At 49.2% G+C, this 20,358-nt stretch overlaps 1 protein-coding gene across 5 annotated transcripts in view; it reads right to left on the reverse strand.

Moving 5' to 3' along the window:
• The window catches only part of ARHGEF7 (Rho guanine nucleotide exchange factor 7), a 129,902-nt gene that overhangs the window by 17,430 nt on the left and 92,114 nt on the right, over positions 1-20,358 (reverse strand). For all 5 annotated transcript variants that reach the window (XM_044913503.1, XM_044913502.1, XM_044913506.1 and 2 more), the window contains 10 exons: positions 20,008-20,102; positions 19,697-19,792; positions 17,219-17,341; positions 11,473-11,611; positions 10,651-10,710; positions 9,897-10,043; positions 7,364-7,450; positions 4,926-5,004; positions 4,593-4,732; positions 1,700-1,924 (listed from right to left, as the gene is read on the reverse strand). In XM_044913503.1, the coding sequence (XP_044769438.1) occupies positions 1,700-1,924; positions 4,593-4,732; positions 4,926-5,004; positions 7,364-7,450; positions 9,897-10,043; positions 10,651-10,710; positions 11,473-11,611; positions 17,219-17,341; positions 19,697-19,792; positions 20,008-20,102 (1,191 nt within the window). The remainder of the gene's footprint in view (positions 1-1,699; positions 1,925-4,592; positions 4,733-4,925; positions 5,005-7,363; positions 7,451-9,896; positions 10,044-10,650; positions 10,711-11,472; positions 11,612-17,218; positions 17,342-19,696; positions 19,793-20,007; positions 20,103-20,358) is intronic.

The following is a 20,358-nucleotide window of genomic DNA, read 5'->3' on the forward strand; positions in this document are numbered from 1 at the left end:
CCATCTGCTGCAGCGAACCAGGAAGCCATCATGAAAACTAAGGCTATTTTTCGAGGAAAGGCAGAAGCCTCCAGAGAGGAGGAAAGGGAAGACGACCTGCCCGTGGGCTCTGAGTGCAGACACAGGGACGACAGAGCAGCGGCCCCACCGCCTGGGCATGGGCACACGAGCTCATGGCGGAGGCACGATGCGACGATCCGCCCCTTCCCGCTCAAACACAGCGACTAAAGACCGCAGGGAAGGTCTGCAGGGACAGGCCAGGCTCCAGCAGCCAAGCATGTATGAGATCCTGGTGAGGTCTCACTGCTGCATCACTCAAGTCACACAAACCATTCGTGAGTTTCACGACAGGAAGCCAACGTGACATGGGCTATGGGAGGAATCAGACCAAAAGCACAGAAGGAACGCAGCTCGGGTTTGGAAGGTAGCTCTTCAAAATCTCTTCCGCTAAACTGCACAGGCTTTTAAAAATGTGGCAGAAATCAGTGTCCGGAGAAGTAACTGCAGCAAGTGTTCCACAGCCCCGGGCAGCACGCCATGCTCACGCAGGCCACGTCCCCCCACCCGTGGGCCCAGGACTTGCACGAAGGGTCTGCAGGGGCTCAGGGACACGAGGCCACGGTTACCCCAGCACTGGGTCCAGCAAAGCAGGTGCAGCCCAGACAGCAAAACCAGATGCTCAGGTTCACGGCCACACCTCTCCCCTCATGCTTTGTGCTCCATGACCGGACACTCTCCGCCCACCCTTCCTCAACAGCAGGGAGACCCCCACCGGCACGGCCGGCACCATCTGCACAGGCTAGATGGGTAACAGATCCCCACATTCGTCACATAACTGCCCACAGCAAAACAACCTCGGACTTGGGCATGTGATCACCAGCAAGACAGAGGTCATAAACAGCAAAATTCATTAACAAAAACACGTCAAGGACAGATCATCACCTATGTAATACTTCTGTGGGTCGTAAAACATGTAGGGCTGCTGGCAAGGATGGGGGGGGGGTTCCAGGGCCTTGGGCAAACGCGACCTCAGACGGACGAGGAGAAGTGCCCCAGGACGTGCCACCTCACGCCCTGTGCTCAGACTCGCACTCAGGCTGTGCACGCCTACTCACAGGCTCATGACCACACCCAGCACTTCAGTCATGAGCTTCCTCAAGTGCAAGTATTTCTCAGGTAGTTAAGGTAGTTCGTGTCCTGAACGCAGGTGCAGCGTCAACAGCCTGGTGTGACCATGCAAGACGGACATGCTGCAGACGCAGCTCTCCAACACACTGCTGCAGAGCCGTGTGCTCCCACTTTCATCTGTGCATGTTCTCTTCCTCTCAAATAGCTCCCGGTGACCAACGCAGGGTTCCGGGGCGGCCCTCACTCGCACCTGGAAAAGGGTCAGAAAGCCTCGGCAAGACCCACCATGGATCAGGTGCACAAAGTGAACTCAGGCTCACCCGAGGTGGGTGAGCTCCAGACTCCCAGCAGCCAGAAACAAGGCCCATCTGCGAAGGGCACAGAGCATCTAATTCTAGCTGAAGCAGAAGGGAAGGACAGAAGAACCAAGGCGGACCTTCACGGTTCTGAGGCGAGTTTGTATTTGTCTTACGTCACAGAATCACAGACAGAAATACAGAATGAAGCACAGAACAGACAACCTAACACGCCGAGATGTCAAGTTCGCAACTCGCCTGCGCCCAGACCTCACCTCCTTGTAGCAGAGTGCAGCCGAGGGCCGCAGGGGGGGTGCAGGTCGCAGGCAGCTCAGGCTCCACGGCTTGGGGGTCTTCGGAGGCTCCAGGGGCCCCCAGTTGATGGTGGTGTGCGGAGTGCCGTGGTGGGAGGGGTGGGGCAGTGTGTGGTAGGCAGGCGTCAGGGGTACCGGCTTGCTGTCCGCGTGCTTGCTGGACGGGGCGATCGGATGGGAGGGGAGCTACAGGGGGAAGAGAGAGTGAAACACCACAGCTGCCATCAGGGTCCCCTCAACCAGACCCACGAGGTTCTGCCCATTTCTAAAACACTCCCAGATTGTCATCATTTCTTTAATCTCCAACCCCAAGCAGTCAGCTTCTGGGGCACCCGTCTACTGTGCGTCAGGGCAGCTTGGGGGAGCAGGCAGCAGGATGCGGAGGCCCAGACCCAAGCACCCCACTGCCACCTTTATTTGCCACGGAGTAGCATTTGCAACAAGGTGTTCCATTTAGCATAGATCAGAATTTTGTAAAAGAACAGGCATTTCTTGTACTGAGAATGTGGTTATGGGGGAGGGTAATTCTCCCCAGTCACATATTTACTGCCTGGTGATTTAGGGGTGGGATAAATGCCTGTTTCCATTTAAAAAGTTTTCCCAAGACATAGCCAGGCCCATTCCTGTTGATGGCTATAAAACCAAAGTACAAAACCATACTGCCTGTAAAGCTGAAAGTATTTTACGGTCTCTTTGCAGAAAAATTTTGCCAATCCCTAGAGTAAAACAAGTTATTTTCTCAGAAAAACCAGCTTTAATCAAAATAAAGTTATATAAAATCTAGTTTCTCAGAAAGATAATGGGGTTCATATTCCTAGAAAACCCCCAAATATTCCATTACAGTGACAATTAAATGCAAAGATGTTCAATAAAATACTACTACTCAAAATCAGCCAGTGACCTCAAATTACCCAAAACAATAAGGCATGCTTGATAAAAGAGTGAAGTGTTCTATGAGCTGGAAATCAGGGTGAGATCACCATTCAAAAGAACCGCCTACTTGAAACACAAGCTTAATGAGAAGCCTGGCAGTGGCTAATGCCACAGCGCCCCAGGGCAAGAGCAGGAAACTTCCCGCAGTAACCACGGGCCCATCCCGGCCGCGTCTGCGCGTGTATGTGTGCGTGTGCGTGTGTCTTGTAACAGGCTATACAACCACTACATAACAGTTTTCTGAAACGACGTAATTCACAAAGCGAAATTATGTAGAACATCTCTTCTAGCAATAACATCATAGTAAATAATATTGGGATTTGTTTCTCCTTAAAAAGTCAAGAGAGGGAATGGTCTATGCTAAAATGAGACTATTCCAGCTGGACACAGCTAGATCACAGGGAGAATACATAACACTTCAAAGAGGAAATTCTCTAGGAAAAATATGTAACATTTCAAATGCCTGTTTCTGAGAAACACCGCCAGTGTTCAGAGAACAAAGTTTTACCTGGTGTGAAATCCCTCTGTTTGGTTTCAAGGTGTTGCTGACAATATGAAGAAGCACTTCCATTTTTCTTTATAAACATTCACATATACATACAATATCTTTGGAACAAATTTAGTTCCATGTAAGCTAAGCCTCTTTAGTATTTTTTTTTTAAAGTATGGAGAAGTTATAAATGGCAGAGCCATTCAAAATGAAACGTTAGCTAAAGCAAACAAGTAGTCTCAACCTCCAAACTGTCAAGAGAAACCAAGTAAGATAAAACTGAGCTGAATGTTACGCTACAGGGGCACCTGGGTGGCTCAACTGGCTGAGCGTCCGACTCCTGATTTTGGTTCAGGTCATGATTTCAGGGTCCTGGGATCGAGCCCCGCGTCCAGCTCCCTGCTCAGTGGGGAGTCCGCTTGAGGATTCTCTCTCCCCCCCCGCCCCTCCCCCCGCTTACACAAGTGCGCTCTCTCTCAAATAAATCAATCATTAAAAAAAAAAAAAAGACGTTCCACTACAGCCACTCTTCCTGAGCAAAAACCTGACTGCTAAGGACAATGAATGTAGAAACGAACCACATGGTAGAAAGTCCAAATAAAGATCATGACCATCTAATAGGGATGCGAGGAAAACCGACCACCTGGAAATACTGTGCATTCACAGGTCACCTGTGAAAAGGTGTGCATGCTTCAATATTGTGGGAGAAAGTTGAGGGAGGTTACAAGGACTTGATACCAGTCTCTTAAGCATAAAATACCAGGAAAGAGAGGTTTTAAACATGGACACTTTGTGCTGAGATACTTTGAAATGTTTAAGTATTTAAAAAGTCAAAGAGCGGGGCGCCTGGGTGGCTCAGTTGGTTAGGCGACTGCCTTCAGCTCAGGTCATGATCCTGGAGTCCCGGGATCGAGTCCCGCATCGGGCTCCCTGCTCGGCAGGGAGTCTGCTTCTCCCTCTGACCCTCCCTCCTCTCATGCTCTCTCTCTCATTCTCTCTCTCAAATAAATAAAATCTTTAAAAAAAAAAAAAAAAAAGTCAAAGAGCGGGTGAGCTCTTCTAAGTGGAAGATGAATGGATTTCTTAAAATCAAAACAATGATTAGATTCTCAGGAAAAAAACAAAAACAAAAACAAAATCCACGGACTGCTGGCTCTTGAGGTTTCAGGTGAAAACCCCCATAATCTGGTCTCCTAGGCCCCCCTCGGAGCCGATGCCAGCAATCCACGTGCAGGCAGGCAGAGCCCAGGAGGCAGCAGCGTGAGGCAATCAGCGATGCCGCCGGACACGCCGGTACCCTCAGGGAATCAGGCCCGTATCTGCGCTCTCGGTCCAAGTATCGATCACTCTTCACTGTACTTGCTCACTCGCTCACAAGCCACCAAAGGCTGACCCCCCCCAGTGTGGAAGCAGAAGTACAGGGATCCTTACGGTGTGAGACGGCACAGAATGCGGCTTGACGGTGGGGTTGCCAACAGAGGTGACCTTCGTCTGCTTCTGTAGGTGGTCCACCCACTCATGGAGATCCTGCTGGTTGTTGCAGGACACTAAGATCCGCTCAATCATGCTCCCTGGAAGCGAGAAGAAACAGGCTGAAACGGGAAAACAGGCAGAAAGCACACACAGGCACACACACACCCAGAGTAGAATTGAACAGCGCTTAACCATCAGCCCTCGGGACAGTCCAGCAAGAATCTGCACACAAATGGAAAGCTGCCTCTCATCACCGTGACAGAGAGTATCCACAAAGTCTGTGCCTATCACCTGATATTTCAAATGCATTTCTATGATTTTCACTGTCCTCAAGCTTTGTGATTGTCATTCCTGTCGTTGGTAGCTTTCCCTAAAAAAGACCCCCCCCCACAAAAAAAAAACAATTAGTGCTTTTCTAGTAAAGAAGGTACGATTATCAAAATAAGTATTAAATGATTTTAGAAATGGCAGAGGAACTGTGTAAACCAAAAAAGCTCTTTGTGCCATATGCATTTATATTACAAAATCTCTAGGTCAAATAAGAAATCATAACACTCTAATCAAAAAAAAAAAAAAAAAAAAAATGGAGCCAGCAGTAAGGTACAGAGCAACAACCAGAACAAAACCAAATTCCATCTGATGTGTTCCTCTAAACATAAACACCGGGACACAAGAACACGGCCTATTAGGACAAAAAACTAGAGTCTACAGTAGTTATTTCAGATGCAATATGCAAAGGAGGCACTGATTTGCCTCACAAAGAAATTCAGAAGAAGTTCTGAGTTGGAAGGCAAAACGGGGAAGTTGGAGCAAAAGGAACTGCACAGGAGTTGCACTTGACTGTCCACCGACCAAGCTGGTAGTTATGCCGAGCGCTGCACAGAATGCAGCAAACGGCTGGGAACCAGAATGGGAAAGGTCAGTGGACAGACACCATTAGAACAGGGCTGCAAACGAAGCATCAGCAATGGCTAAAAACAAAACGCATTCCCGCAGCACACGGTGATGGAGACTTAAGGAAAAGTCTGTCGGTGCTTTCTCGGGGGCAGGACACTCGGCGGCTCCCAAAGCAGTGGTTGTCCGCAAGGGAGGGGGCCCGAGAGGGACAGCAGCAGTGCCACGGCCGGCTGGGCACTCCCGACCCGCCGAGGAGCTGCCCCGCACCCTCCGGCACCCACGGTGCTCTCCCCACCCCGCCCACACAAGCAGAGCCTGTCCGGAAGTTCACCCAGTAGCACGCTGGACTGTGCTTGGCACTTCCCCGGTCGGGGAGACTTGAAAACTGCTCTACGCTGCATGCAGCAGTGTAAGCACAGCTTGGGGAGGTGCTACGGGGACGAAGGGGCAGTCCCGTGTTGAACCCGGCACCGACACCAGCAGACGGCACGTGCCTGCACTGAAAGCTCTTCCCGTCCCTCAGAGCCAGAAATGGGGACTGACGGTACCCACAGCATGGGTCACAGCACCAGACACCCTTCCCCGGACAGTCTACACAGAACGGGAAAGTGGGGTCCCGTTGGGGGCATGAGGCCTCCAGGGGCACGTCAATGCCCACGTCCAGGGCAAACGTGGCGTGGACACCAGCCTCATCGCCAGGGGCCTGAGCCCGCCCCAAACGGCAACCTCTGCTCCCCGGGTCCGAGCAGGGCCCATCCTCAGCCTCGTGGGGTACGAGACATGAAGCCAGAGCAGGCCAGTGGGAAGGACTCAGCTTCACACTTACTGGGGCTGCCTAACAAGGCAGAGCTGCCCGTGTGGGGGAGCCTGGGTCGGTGGCATCTCATCCACAGACACCTGCTCCGCAGCACACTGACAAATTCAGAGGAGCTGTTTGTCTGGGTTCACCTGCACACAGCAGCTTTATCACCTCCAAGTGCTCCTTCTGCAGTAAGTGGGCGACAACTGCCCCTCTTTGGGCGGCAAAGCTTTCTGCGGAGGCAGAAACACGCCACGGGCGCCTCGACTCCGGGTCACCCACGTTCGTGTCCCAGCCAGAGAGCATACTACGTCTGAAGAAACTCAGAAAACAAAGGGCTGACTCCCTCTGCAGCAGGACCTGGGAGGGAGCGGCGGGGAGGACCTGACCTTCTGTGACCACACAGAAAAAAGGCTGTGACGCCAGAAGCACCGACTAGACAGCAAACAGCTACGTAACAGCCCACTGTAAATTCCTGTAGAGAAACAACGCATCCCCCGCCTTGCATTTTCTTCTTAAATCAGCTCACCCCTCTTCTCAGAGAGTGCCAGCAAGACGACTACAAAGAAGGTTAAGTGGTCACTTGCCGCTCCTCGCATCAGCTGCCCCGGCCGGTCTCCTGCAGCGCCGCGGCTTCTGGGACCTCCCAGCCCGCGCCCTCCCACTAGCCCAGCCCGCCGCTGCCGCCACCCCACGGTGGCCAGGAAGGCAGCAGCTCCGAGACGGGACTTCAGGTGGTGACACAGCTGGTGGGCACCTCAAGCAGCCCGCGTCCTTAGGAGGCAGCCCGCAAACGTCGCTGGTTTCCTCCTGCTTGTGCTTCGATGAACACGAGACTCCGTCTGCACGGGCCCACGGAAACGTGGCCAGGAGCTACGTGTCCATACCGAACGAAGGAACGCTGTGCGTACAGCAGTACGAACAGAACGCGAGCACAGACACGAAGTACTTCACCCAAAAATCCAAACTACGCCTGGAACAGACTCTTAGGTCCACAGTAAACAATAAAATATAAATTTAAAATGTATTTTACCTGATAGATAAAACCACTCATCCTAGGACTGGCAGACAACATTAGCAAAATATTTGGGAAGAGCAGAAGGTATCTCTCATTCTTTTCCTAATGTAAAAGAACAAACAAATCCAAGTAATTTTGTTTTTAAAACATACAGATGTGAGAACAAGTATCTACATTAGATCTTATGAAACATGTACCATATTTCCTTGTTTCTACCAAATTCTATCAGCTAAAATAAATGGAAACAAAATTATGATAAAGTCTTAGACTTACAAGTAGCCCCTGTAGCATCTTTCAAAAAAAAAAAAAAAAAAAAGTTGGTTAAGGAGTTCAGCTCTGCCATTAACTCTTTTTAATTAGTCTAAAATTTTTTTTATGTTTGAGAGAAAATAAAGAACTCATAAAGTTTGGGGGTTGTGGCGGAGAACAGGTGGACCTTTCAAGCTGAAGGAGGACAGGATAAAATGTTAAAATCAACTTTAGTCTATTAATAATTCCTGGCACTTCTCTTAAAGCCTGATACATCAATTCAATGTTGTTTTCATCCATGCTACAAATCTTACCTAGTTCACATGAAAGACTTAAAAGCATTTCTATTAAAAACCACTTGCTTCAAAAAGGTTTAAAAAAAAAAAAAAAAGCCTCCGAGAAACCACGACAAAAGGACAGATTCCTGGGAATGTAAAGAATGCAGACGGCCCTTTCCACGAGCGGCCATTTCCACACGGCCCGCAAACGCTGAGGGGTCCAGGAGCAGGGTCCTCCGCAGTCCTCCAGTGCCAGTCACATGCCACAGGCCTTGAAAACAGGTTGTGCACTTCAAACTTGTGTGACAGCCCTTCCTACGTGCCGTGCACAGAGGTGTGCAACGCGTGGCGGGAGTCCTCAGAGCCCAGGCCCTGAGAGGCCCCCTCATCAAGAAACCTGTCTGACCCACCACCATCTTCCCAGGCACGGCTTGGAACCACTGTCTGAGCACACCTATTCATATTTCATAGGTCTCACATTATTAAAAAAACAAAGTAAAGAAACATTTCCCAACAGGGGCGCCTGGGTGGCTCAGTCGTTAAGCGTCTGCCTTCGGCTCAGGTCATGATCCCAGGGTCCTGGGATCGAGTCCCACATCGGGCTCCCGGCTCAGCAGGAAGCCTGCTTCCCTCTCCCACTCCCCCTGCTTGTGTTCCTGCTCTCGCTGTCTCTGTCTCTGTCAAATAAATAAATAAAATCTTTAAAAATAAAAAAAATAAATAAATAAAAAATAAACTCTTTGGTCCACAACTAGATTATGGAGGGTCTTGCATTTAGATTTTTTTTTTCAAATAACAGTTTTATTGATGGGGTGCCTGGGTGGCTCAGTCGTTAAGCGTCTGCCTTCGGCTCGGGTCATGATCCCAGGGTCCTGGGATCGAGCCCCACATCGGGCTCCTGGCTCAGCGGGGAGTCTGCTTCTCCCTCTCCCACTCCCCCTGCTTGTGTTCCCTCTCTCGCTGTGTCTCTGTCAAGTAAAATAAATAAAATCTTAAAAAAAAAAAAAAAAGAAAAGAAAAGAAACATTTCCCAACATTTAAAAGTGCATGATTAAAAGACTTTCTGGAAAGATTTGGGGTCTTTCAGTCAACGCAGTAGACTAGAAATCACGATTTCCTACAGTCCCCAAACTGACATTAGTTTCGGTTTTCTTACTGTCCTAAGAGTTTCAAGTTTGTAAATGGGTCTTTAGCATATTTTGATCATGTTAATTACTGTTCTTGGTTTGTTTTGTTTTGACACACACAAAGGTAGGACAAAACTCCGGAAGAGAAGCTTGCTTGGTGAGCAAGTGAATGGAACTCCCAGACAGGGAAACAAATCGTGGTTTCCCTTGGTGGTGATACAAGAGTCTACACTCATCTCTCACTTAAACCAAACCCACCAGGTACTGGATTTCCACAACTGCCAACCAGGAGAGAGGACACAACAGGCTGAATGATCTAAACAACCGAAGACAGACTTCCTAGAGTGATCGCGTCGGCAGGAAGGCCCAGGCAGGTGGGGACATACATCCCGCTCCGCAGCAGACACCCGTGACGCAGGTCGTGTCTGGACGCCACCCTTCAGGTGACACAGGCTGATCATCACTCGTCCTGGCTGACTTACACGGGTCAAGTGGTCCACTGTGAGCTGAGCCTCACTAACAGCAGAACCCACTTTTATGTCACACAAGGACAAAAGGCAGATACCAAATTAGGATACAAGAATCCTATTAAATTGGACATTCCTTTAAAATCGCTTATTATGCGATCATAAAAGCATAACGTTCTAAAGTATTTACATTCTTGACTGTCACTGAGGAATCTGAGAAAGCATTTACAAAACAAATTATACTGAATACAAATTATGTTCAGCTCTCAACTCCATTTTTCCCCAAGGCATCTTAAATTGTTTCAAGAAAGACACTCTGGAGATGGGAACAGGACCGCCACCAGTCCAACAGCCACCTCGTCCCTCCACTCCATTCCCACCACTCTGCAGAGGGGGGCACGGCGCACAGCACTCGGGCCCTGCGTACCTCACTCCCGGCGCACTGAACCATGACCTGGGACATGTACACAACGCTGCCCAGGGTCGTAATGTCATCTCCCTCCCAGCTCCGGATGGCCTCCGTCAGAATCTGCAATTCTAGTTCCTTCCTTTTCCGTACTTCCTGACACTGGGCCTGAGACACAGAATACCACTGTTAGAAGACACAGAAGCTTCCAGAACCTCAAGTATTGGCCATATTACTTTGTTTCTTCTTGAGACAGATAGTCCACTGAATGAGGATGCGCTGAATTCACGAGCACGGAATTAAGAGGGACAACACCCATGGCACTCTGGACTGGTTTTAAACTGGAATTTTCTGGTTTTATTGGTCTCTGCTAGTGCAAAGGCTGAGCAGGGGACCAAGAGCAAATGCTGTGAGGCACATTCCAGAAACACAGGGGATGTGGCAGCACGGTGACAGAGCGGGACTGAACTCATCCTCGCCAAAGACACTGCCCGTGGAGGAGGACCTTTACAAGTAACTATAGATCAAACATGCAGTGCCTTTTTAAAGGTTAAACTATTTGTAATTTTCCTGGTGTCCACAGCCCAGTGAAGCATGTGAATTTACCGCCATGGTAAATAAACTACCATGTTCATTTTTACTTGAGTACACCCAAATTCTAGCCCTCAGTATCTTTTATCATCGGACATTTTTAGGTGACAAAAAATTTTTCTACATTCCCTTGTCATAATAATGCCTGGGGGATAAAGCCATTACATCTGGCTTAATCACTTACCGAGAGATTTTTGAAGGCAGTCATGGATTTCTGAATATCTTGTCTATCTGGATGATAATCCTTTGAATAGAAGAAACACTATTAGTTTCCATAATGTAAAGTTTTTTTTTCTTTAAAAGGCACTCTACAGACTAGCTTGAAACTTTCCCAACACTTTTCAACCCACAGCAGATCTTATTTTCTCAGCATTAAAGTGCCGTTCTTGTTCTCACAGAGCCGCTGGACTCCGGGGAAAGAACAGCGTTGAGAAGAGAGAAGCCCGAGGCAGGAGTCTGCACCCACCCCACTCCACCCGGCCTCCCACGGGGCCTCTGCGGCTCTGGCGTCCCAGAGCGGAGGTGGGCACGGGGCAGGGGCCGCAGGGCCCACCCTTCACAGGGAAAGTGTGCCAACCTTCCCCCAGACGGCAGCCTGGACACAAGTGTCTGCCAGGCCTACAGCCTACTACTGAACAGACAGACACATCTGGATCAGGAACTGATGGACTCTCTTACCATTACTGCTGTACAAACACTGCCCTGATCACCTGCGGCTAAGTGTCCCTCATAGGGCATCCCAGTGCCACTCAACACCGAGATTAACGTTCTCTAGTTTTTGGAGACTTTTCTAACAGCAGCAGTGGGTGACAGAGGAGATGAAGGACGACATGCTTTTTATGGAGCTGGGATAAGCAGAAAACTTGGTATTTCACAGAACCATTTGTGAAACTCCGTTACGTCAAACCCCTTAAAGCACGCTGGTGGGTTCTGGCCCCTGAGGTGGACTGGGAGTTTCTCTGACTGGGTATCGGATCCCGAGCGACCGGCCCGCGGCACACAGTACCTCCATGTGTCTCTCCAGCTCCTTGAGCAGCGTGGGGTACTTGTCCAGGCGCATGAACGGTCTGCTGAGGCCGGTGGTCAGCACCAGGATCCCCGGGCTGCTTGCGCCTCTGGTCTCCATGAACTCTCCCAGCTGCTCGCTGCGCGGCCGGCGGCCACGTGGGGAGAGCAGACGGCGCGGCGGTTAGCGCGTGCGCACAGGCAGGGGACCACACTCTGCCCACCAGCAGCACCAGCCGGTGAGGGGTAACGGGGTCTCTAACACCTGCCACTTGGCCACCCGGGTGCGGGCTACACTGGGACACCGAAGGGGACAACCCCAGGGGGTTCGTGCCGTGACTGCTCTGGACAGGAGCAAGAACAGCCGCGCAGAAGCGAACACTGGCGATCCCACTCACGAAAGGCCACCCCCGCAAGTTCACACGGGAGCGTCCAAATTCCAGCAAGCGTTCTCCAAGCTAGAACGGACTTCGATTATCTGGGCACCTCGAGGTGGTTTTAAAAAAAAAAGAAGGCAGAAGACGCTTCAGTGCTACCACGCACTGGACCAGGGCACTGCCTAGGCACCTACCGGTCCAGCCCACGGCCCCGGAAGCATCCTGCGAGGAACGAGCCCGAGACAGCACAGTCAAGTAACTGATCCACTTGGGCTTTACAATTTCAAAAGCACTGTTCCATCATCACTTCACTCAGCCCTCACGATATATAAAGAACGTCACCCATGTTTGAGATGAGGACACTGAGCGCATATTCAGAGATTAAAGAAGCTGAAAGCCCGCATTCTTCCCGCGCTCCTGGCACCCTCATCCCATTTCTCCTCTAACCTCCACGACCAGCACACTGGGTCTGCCCTGAGTGTTTCAGTTCAACAGCTACGTCGTCTGGAATGGGCCAAGCAGGCCAGGAGTGCAGCGGTGGGCATCAGCTCGGTCAGTGACACACACGTCAGGACTCACGCCGGGGACCGGACCTGTCCACCTGTGCCTCTCCTGCACCCCTGTTCTCCTGTTGCCCCTACATCACTCCAGGCATGGGGACGGGAGGGACAGACAAGCTGGGGGAGAGGACACAGCAACTCAGGTGCTGAGCCCCCATGTCACCTACGGGCAAGAACACTAAGCAAAGCCAAAAAATATGAAAACCCTGAAGATTAACTGAGCAGTTATAACTCAGTGTGGGTGACCTGATCTGACCCCAGGGACCCCCAGCCCTGCCTCACCTCCTCTGCCCCCCTCAGCCCCAACTCAGCTACACCTGCCCACTGCCCAAGCTCCTTGGAGCACCAGCCACACTAAGGGCTCCTGGTGAAAATGCATACCCTTTCGGTATCGAAATCCGTTCAAAATGTATACCCTGCTAGTTCAAAAGGACTACGACCGTCTCCTATAGTTCAACTAAGAGGACTTCACTCGGAAATGCGAGGACAAGAATCGGTGTCGGCATAACCTAGCTCTTACCCAACCACGACTGATCTCACGCATCCACAGGGAAAGCAGTTCACTTAACTAAACCAACTTAGAAATAAAAGGTTTCACATTTCAGGTTGAAAACAAAGGAATCAATCATTATGAAACTAGTCTTACCCTTCTTAAGCACGAAGACTTCCTTAGACAGCTACTTGTACCTAAAGTCAGGTTTATGAAAAGGAGGTGGCCTGGTTATAGCGCAAGGGGCACTCACTGAAGCCAGAGTGCGTGCCTGGGCTGTGTAAACAATACGGGGCCTGCCATCTGCCTGCCTATCCCATCTGTACCCATCTGTACCGACTGCTCCATCTCTTAAGATCAACCTTTCAAATAAATTTGTATTTACACATTTTGGAGTATTATCAAAGTCCAGGCAAATCATTAAAAAGGGGAAGGTTTCACATAATCCTAAGCTATAAAAACTTACCACACATAATGTTTTCTCGTTTCTGTAAGAGTAAGGCTTCATGATTTTATTCCTGTAAGACAGCCCTTCACGGTGATGTGACTTAAATCATCAAAGCAGCTGCTGAGCTTTCTCTCGAGGTATGTGTGGGGGTGTGGGTATCTAACATGCTTTCAGAGACTGGTTTTCTCTGGACAAACCCCTGATGGCAGGAAGCCCGGCACAGCAGGGTTTTGCAACCTTGCCACGCATCGGTCCAGTGCCTACCCCTGACACTGTGGGGGTCTAAGGGCCAGGAGCAGCACCCTCGGGCACCTGTTTGCATCACCACTTTGCCTCCTCCCTTCTTCGACATCGACTCCTCCCCACTAAGCTGGGGTGGGTAACTGAGGAGTGCTGCCAGGCCGGCTTTCTCCCAGCCACTCCCTTCTGCTCAACTTGGGTGGAAGGGAGAGCGGTAGCCAGGAGAACGCATCGGGAAGGACAGAGGGTAGGGGATGACCCACTTTTGGACAAGCACTCCGCTCGGCATCCGAGAGGCTTCTGTACATAATCCCCAGCACGTCACCGAGCTTGCCACACCGGTGTCGTTATCATGCACCTTTATAGAGGCACCTGTGAGGACGGAGGCCCCCATCCTCCTTGCCAGCAGGGTGGCTGAGCCCGAGGAGGGCCCTGAGGCCCACGCTGGACTCGAGTGGCTGGTGTGGTCCTTCTGACCCTGCTGTACTCTTTTGTGTCACACACATGGTGCCTGCCCCTCACACCTTCTTCCTCAAATGCCCGTCTCTTCCAGCTACGCTATCCATCCCTAAAGCAGTGGAGTGAAAGGACAGACTTAAGAAGGAGAAAGGCGTACACTAGCAGCATTTCTCTAAGTGTTGAACAACTGATCAAGCACAGTCCCATAAAAGCTGAACTCTTTGGCACTAAAAGTGTATTTCACAACTCCTTCAAACACGATCCATGCGGAGCCTTTCCTACTACAAGAAAAACCACAAGAAAGTCCATTCGGAATGTTTTTTTGTTTTTTATATATTTTTGGATATGAAATTTCCTAACTGTAGTTATGGCAGAGAAAAAGTAACAGAACTAAGCAAGTTCTACTCCTCGCCCCCTCCAGAAACACCCTAAAACTAAGAACTTAAAATGACATTTCTGCAAACAAAAGTAATTTCTTTTAACATCCATGATCTCAGAATGCCAGAACATATACACAGTTAAGTCTTTATAGATCATATTTCATTTTAGTTTTTTAAATTGAGTACAACAAGAGAAAACAGCTGGTTACGGCCATTCTGACAAAACAATGGCTCTTTCAGCTTACTTTCTACTGATGCTAGCAACCTTATACAGAAGATCTCCTCTGGAGTCACTGAAAGGACACTGTGCACGCCAACAAAAGAACACTCATACAGAGAACCATCATGTAAGCCAAGCAAAAAGCAACAATTACAGTGCTGGGGAAAAAATAAAATTCATTTACAGACTAAATTACGAAACACGTAACTCATTTAAAATAGGCAGCCAGGAACCTCTATGTCTACTACCATGAAAATGCAAAAGGAACCTCTCAGTTCTGATTCTACACAACAGGCATCCCTGTCTATGCATTCCCAAGATTCACACTCAGAATTTCAACACAATGAGCAATCACACAATTGCAAGCAAATAAAGCCTTTAAAACTTCTCATCAGTACACTTGAATCAATCCTTAAAAAGTATATTCAAGCATAAAAATAGGTTAATCAACCCATAAGTGTGGCAGCTTTAAGACTCCCAACAAATGTAAGGGAAGCAGGGAAGAGGTTACAGGTTGAGAAGCCAGAATAAAACGTGGTGAACACGAACAGAAGCTCCCAGCCAACTGCAACCCTGCCTCAATTCACCAACTTAACGCCTGCGAAGCAGGGTCCGACTGGTGGGCAGGGCGGGGCCTCTCGCTGCCCAGAGACCTCAGCAGGGCACACAGGCAGCACCCCGGCAGCCCGAGTTGCGCCCGCTCTCACGGCTCACCCTGCCAGAGCAGGACCGTGACCCTTCCACCCCGAGGACATGCCACATGGAGACGGTACAGAGGTTCCCCACTCAAACTTGTCTGTATTCCTTCCCTGTTATTTTGGGAAAATGCTGCACTTAAGTTCCAGCTAGGACACAAACAATCATTGAAGTAATAGCACAGAAGAGGGAATAAACATCACATACTCGCAAGCATTTCCCTTCAAAGTCTGAACATTTTTGTAAACAATCTGAATCACTTTAAATGCCATCTTCAGGACAGATCCTTAATTGCATGGGGAAAAATATCTAGTTAGAATCAGTCCCCAAAAGTGCCCACCCCACCCTCTCTAGACTTCCAGCCCAACCCTAGAGGATCAACCCCCAACCCCCAAAAAGGAAGGAGAACAAAAATTTTAAAGGACAGTTTTACCCTAACATCCTATTTGCTTTCTGTTTATCTCCCCTATTGCCACGTCAAGAATTCCTGTGGAATTCTCAGAAATATAAATGTAATCCTTGCACATTCAACTTTCATGGAAATTCTAATGCCCAGGAGGTGATGGCAGAGCACATAACAGAAGGTATGTGTGGACACAGCCGCCATCCCAGAAAGGCAAAGAGGAAGAGTTTAGGGGAGAGAGGGCTGGGGTTCTTTGGGTTCCATTTCTGTGGACACCATATATCCTGACCTCCCTTTCCTTCTGTCACCCGGCAGAGGCTGCTGCCTCGTTTCAGGACTGGAGAGGCTTTCCTACTGTGTTCCAGCACACAGCACACTGAGCAGCAGTGAATGCACAGGGTCTCCTGGGGGAGGGGCGCGGGGAAGACCTGCCACGCTCACTCAGTTCCAGTCCGTTCACACACGTTTTGCTTAATGCTTACAATAACCCCATCAGTCGGCACTTTCAGAGAAGGGAATAAAGCCCAGAGAAGCAAGACGACTTACCCAAGGCTCGCCAGCTGAGTGGAGCTGGGGCTCAAACCAAGTCAAATGAGCCAGAGGCCCTCCCTCCACGGCCCCACAATCCAGCCCCACTCACAGGGACACTACCCTTGAGTCTCAGCTCAGTTTATAAATAGCTCAAACATGCTTGCTTACCAAGAGTTCTTAAGTTGAAATATTTAAATATTTAACTGTAACTTATCCTTAATGCTACCAGAACAATTTTTTCATTCACAGTTTAAAAGACTTTTAAATGGCTCTTTTCAAAAGTAACTGTGACCATCTTCCTAACACACTTAGTAAAACTTGGTGTCCCTCTGAGAAGCAGAAATGGAGCCCCTACACCCCACTGAGCAGCGCCCCCCAGCCACAGAGCTGCTCCTCTGCCTCCTTCCGCTGCCGGGTCTCACCAAACCAGCAGCAGATCTGTGCCTTCTGCTTCACTTCTTTTAGTTCGGTTTCAGGTTGAGAAACCGAAGCCAATTATCTCCAACTTACACTTTTACCTAGAAAACCCAGCCCCAGTTTTAAAAGTAGCATTTTCTCTTACAGCAAATCTAATTCCATCCCCCGTGCTTCCAGTTCGACGAACTCAGAGAAACAGGATTCCAGCAGCCTGGAGTTAGCTCGCAACTACATTCCAGAATCCTAACACTTCCTCCAACCCACTATCCCAAGGGCTCCAGGCTGAAGGGAGACTTCAAAAAAACATCCTTTTTCTACTCCAAAAATGCTACTCAGCACCTCAGAGACCCCTTACCAGTGCCTCTCGGGCACTCAGCTCAAGAGGAGACTAAAAACACCATAACCATTCAACAGACAAGCGGATATCAGCACTGCATTTCATGTAACGCGTGGCCACATCGAGCTGACGTGGAGGGCACCCCAAGAGGTCCTTTCCCCTCAGAGGAGGGTGTCCGAGGGAGCGTACCTGTGCTCTGTGAGAACATTCACTGCAGATGGGTGGTTGGCACAGTACGCAAGGTACAAGGTTTTCATTTGTGGCATCAGATTTAAAAAGCATCCTCCAACTCTCTGCTGAGCTTCTGGCAACCTAGAGATATGCAACACAAGGGAAATCATCCTAAATTTTACAGAAAGAAGGGAAACTGCCAAGTAATAAACAGAAAATTTGAGTGAGGAAGACCTCCTTGTATACCACCTCTACGAGAGCCAAATATACAAATCCCAGAACACGTGCTCATACCAGCAATCTAGCAAGTGCCGGCCCTGAAAGCCCCTGCTATAAAGCAGCAGACTAAGCCCCGTCTCTGCTCCGGCGTCCGGCTGCCATGAGCCAGCTGGGCACAGCTACAAGCCCACAGAGCGAGGCTTTGGGCAGTGAGAGAAACAGAGGCCATGAATCCTTCAGCTCTGTGTAAGAGGGGAATTATAAAATCACTTGGCTGGCGAGGTTTGCTACTGAGGTAGCATCGAGACAGGCGCGCACACACACACCACGAACAGCCCTCCTTCCATTTAGGTGAAAGCTGGAGGCCCAGCCCCCCACAGACCGCTTTCTCCCTTCTCAAATCTAGGCTGTGACAGTTGCTGAGCCTCAAACAGGCATAAACTCACAAGAACAAAAAGAACAGAAGGGGAGATGGTCAGCACCAACTGTGGAAGAACAGCAACCGATGATGAGTGGTCCTTACTTGGGAGGCCCATCAGACTCCAAGCTCGAGGCCATGCCCTCAGCTGGCTTCTAGCGAGGAGGCGGCTCCCCTTCAGGTTACAGCCACCTTATCCTATCAAATGGACTCTCCTGCAGGTACACAAACTTTGGACAAAAGATAAAACCAACTATCTGAAGGCAGCAGATGGCCAGAGAGGAAGATTCTGGAGACGACTGGCAGTTGGAGAAGGAAAGGACACAGCTCTCTACGCTCTGGGGCCAATGATGGCCAAGGCTGGGCCATGTGGGACAGCTAAGCCCTGAGAACAAACTGCACAGTTTGGTTCAACCCGAGCTGCTGGGACGCTGGGGGGAAATCCTAGGACTATGCATCTGAGTTCTGCACCAATCTCTGCGAACTTTCAGAATATTCGTGATAAAAGGTAAGAGGAACGGCTGATAAGGAAGCTAGTCTCAAGCCCTCCGTCCCACCATCGAAACTCCAACACCTAACACCAACGCACCATGCCCTTGAGGGACTTGACCAAAACACTACCTAGGTCACACCGAGGTCCGAGACAACTCCAACACCTGCAGCTTGACGAGATGTTGGACTCTCGGCCCCTTTGTGCCCTCCCTGAATTTCAGGGTTCAGATCCATACATGTGCAGTGCAGACAAGCCTGAGGGAAGGCCCAAGAGAGGCGCTACAAATGCACTCCACAAATATTATTTAGTCCCTGTTAGCCAAGGCCACTGGGAAAAGCGGGGGCAAACACATGGAGGCTGGCTTCTTGCAAAGGCCCCACATTGCTGGCAAATGACCTCCATTCACCAAAAGGAAAGCAAAGCGATTCTCAAACTACTCTTTTCATGCCCGGTAATTAATGCCACTTTATACAAACTAAAAATGCTACAAAAGGAAACATAATGTGAATTTCTGTTTGAAAGTCAGTACTTCCTGTGTCCTTCAGTTTCCCTGTCACACCTTCCAGGATCAAGAGCCTGGAGGAAACCTGGAACCTACTTTGAGCCTGGCCAACTGTCGGCCTGGGGCACAGAGGGCAGAACATCCCTCACCACTTCCAAGAGGGAGAAAGACAAAACGCTACAGGGAAGGAAAAACCGGAGACCAACCAGATTCCAAGAGAAAAAATTTCCTGGTCCTGCTGACACAGAAACAGAATTTAAAAATAAGAAGGATCTCCTTCCTCTACCAAGTCCACAGGTAAATCAACATTGAGACCTACAGCCGAGAAACTGTTCATGTGCATTATGACTTCAAGTCTTCCAACGCCCAGCAGGCACTTAGTAAATAACCTTCAATACGTCTGATGTTGACCAAGAACAAAACAGTCACAGAGAAAAAAAAAAAAAAAGTCAAGCAGATGGCCAATCATTCAGAACATGCCTCCCCACTTCCCACAAAATACCATGGAAAAGGTAAAACCAAGCATGATAATCACATTATAGACATAGTGCTTTACGATCCCTCCGCTTCCAGAGGGCCAGGAACACGTGCAGAAGGAGCCCACCTGCACGGGATCTTCCTCCCCTTAAAAATTCCTACTCCTGGCAAGTCTCTCTCCTTTCTCTATAGTCAGTAGAGACCCCTACTATAAACACTGGACAGTCAAAAACACAACTTTTACTATAAAAGTTGATACACCAAAAAGATTCAAAGTAACAGTTTCCATCATTAGAAATGTGATTTCTAAAATTACATTATACTCGATTCTTTAAATACCAGTTGTACTATACCTTGAATTTTGCAAATTTTTAGGGTCTTACTTACTTGGTGCATTCTTCTAAAGACTGTACAAGCATTTGCTGGAAAGAACATATTTCTTCTAGATTTCCCATTAAATATGAAGTGTTTGCTGAACTTAACCTAGAACCAAGAAAAATAATAGTGAAAGTACGTACAGTTTCACTCCCCTCTCCCCTCCCAATGCCCAGAGGCTCCACCTACTAAAAATCCCTACATCTAAAACAAACTGGTACACCGGATCGCACCAGCATTCTATCCTCTATTCTCAGAGAACATGAGCAAACAGCCTAGGTGTCGACTATGCTGCAGTTAATACAATTTATCATCCAACTTACTTCTCACTGGTCTGCAAAGGCCGTAGATAGGTTGAAAGCACAGTCTGAAGTTCTTTAGAATATTCATTTTCTGTTTCCAAAATATTCTGTAGCACCTACAACAAATGATAAATCGCATTATTCGCCGTTAAGATTTAGCAGCTTTGGGAATTTCATCACTATCCAAACTCACGTGCTGCTTCTACAGAATACCGATGTGTCTGCTACCCCTCCCTGTGACCATTAACTATGAAAACCTGTGTAAACAGATTCTTCCCGCAGCAACACAGCTCACTTCCTCGCACTGCCAAGCACACGTGGGACAGGTAACACGTGGGACGGGTAACACGTGGGACGGGTAACACGTGGGAC

Source organism: Neomonachus schauinslandi, chromosome 3, assembly GCF_002201575.2.
Source record: "Neomonachus schauinslandi chromosome 3, ASM220157v2, whole genome shotgun sequence".
Lineage (NCBI taxonomy): Eukaryota > Metazoa > Chordata > Mammalia > Carnivora > Phocidae > Neomonachus > Neomonachus schauinslandi.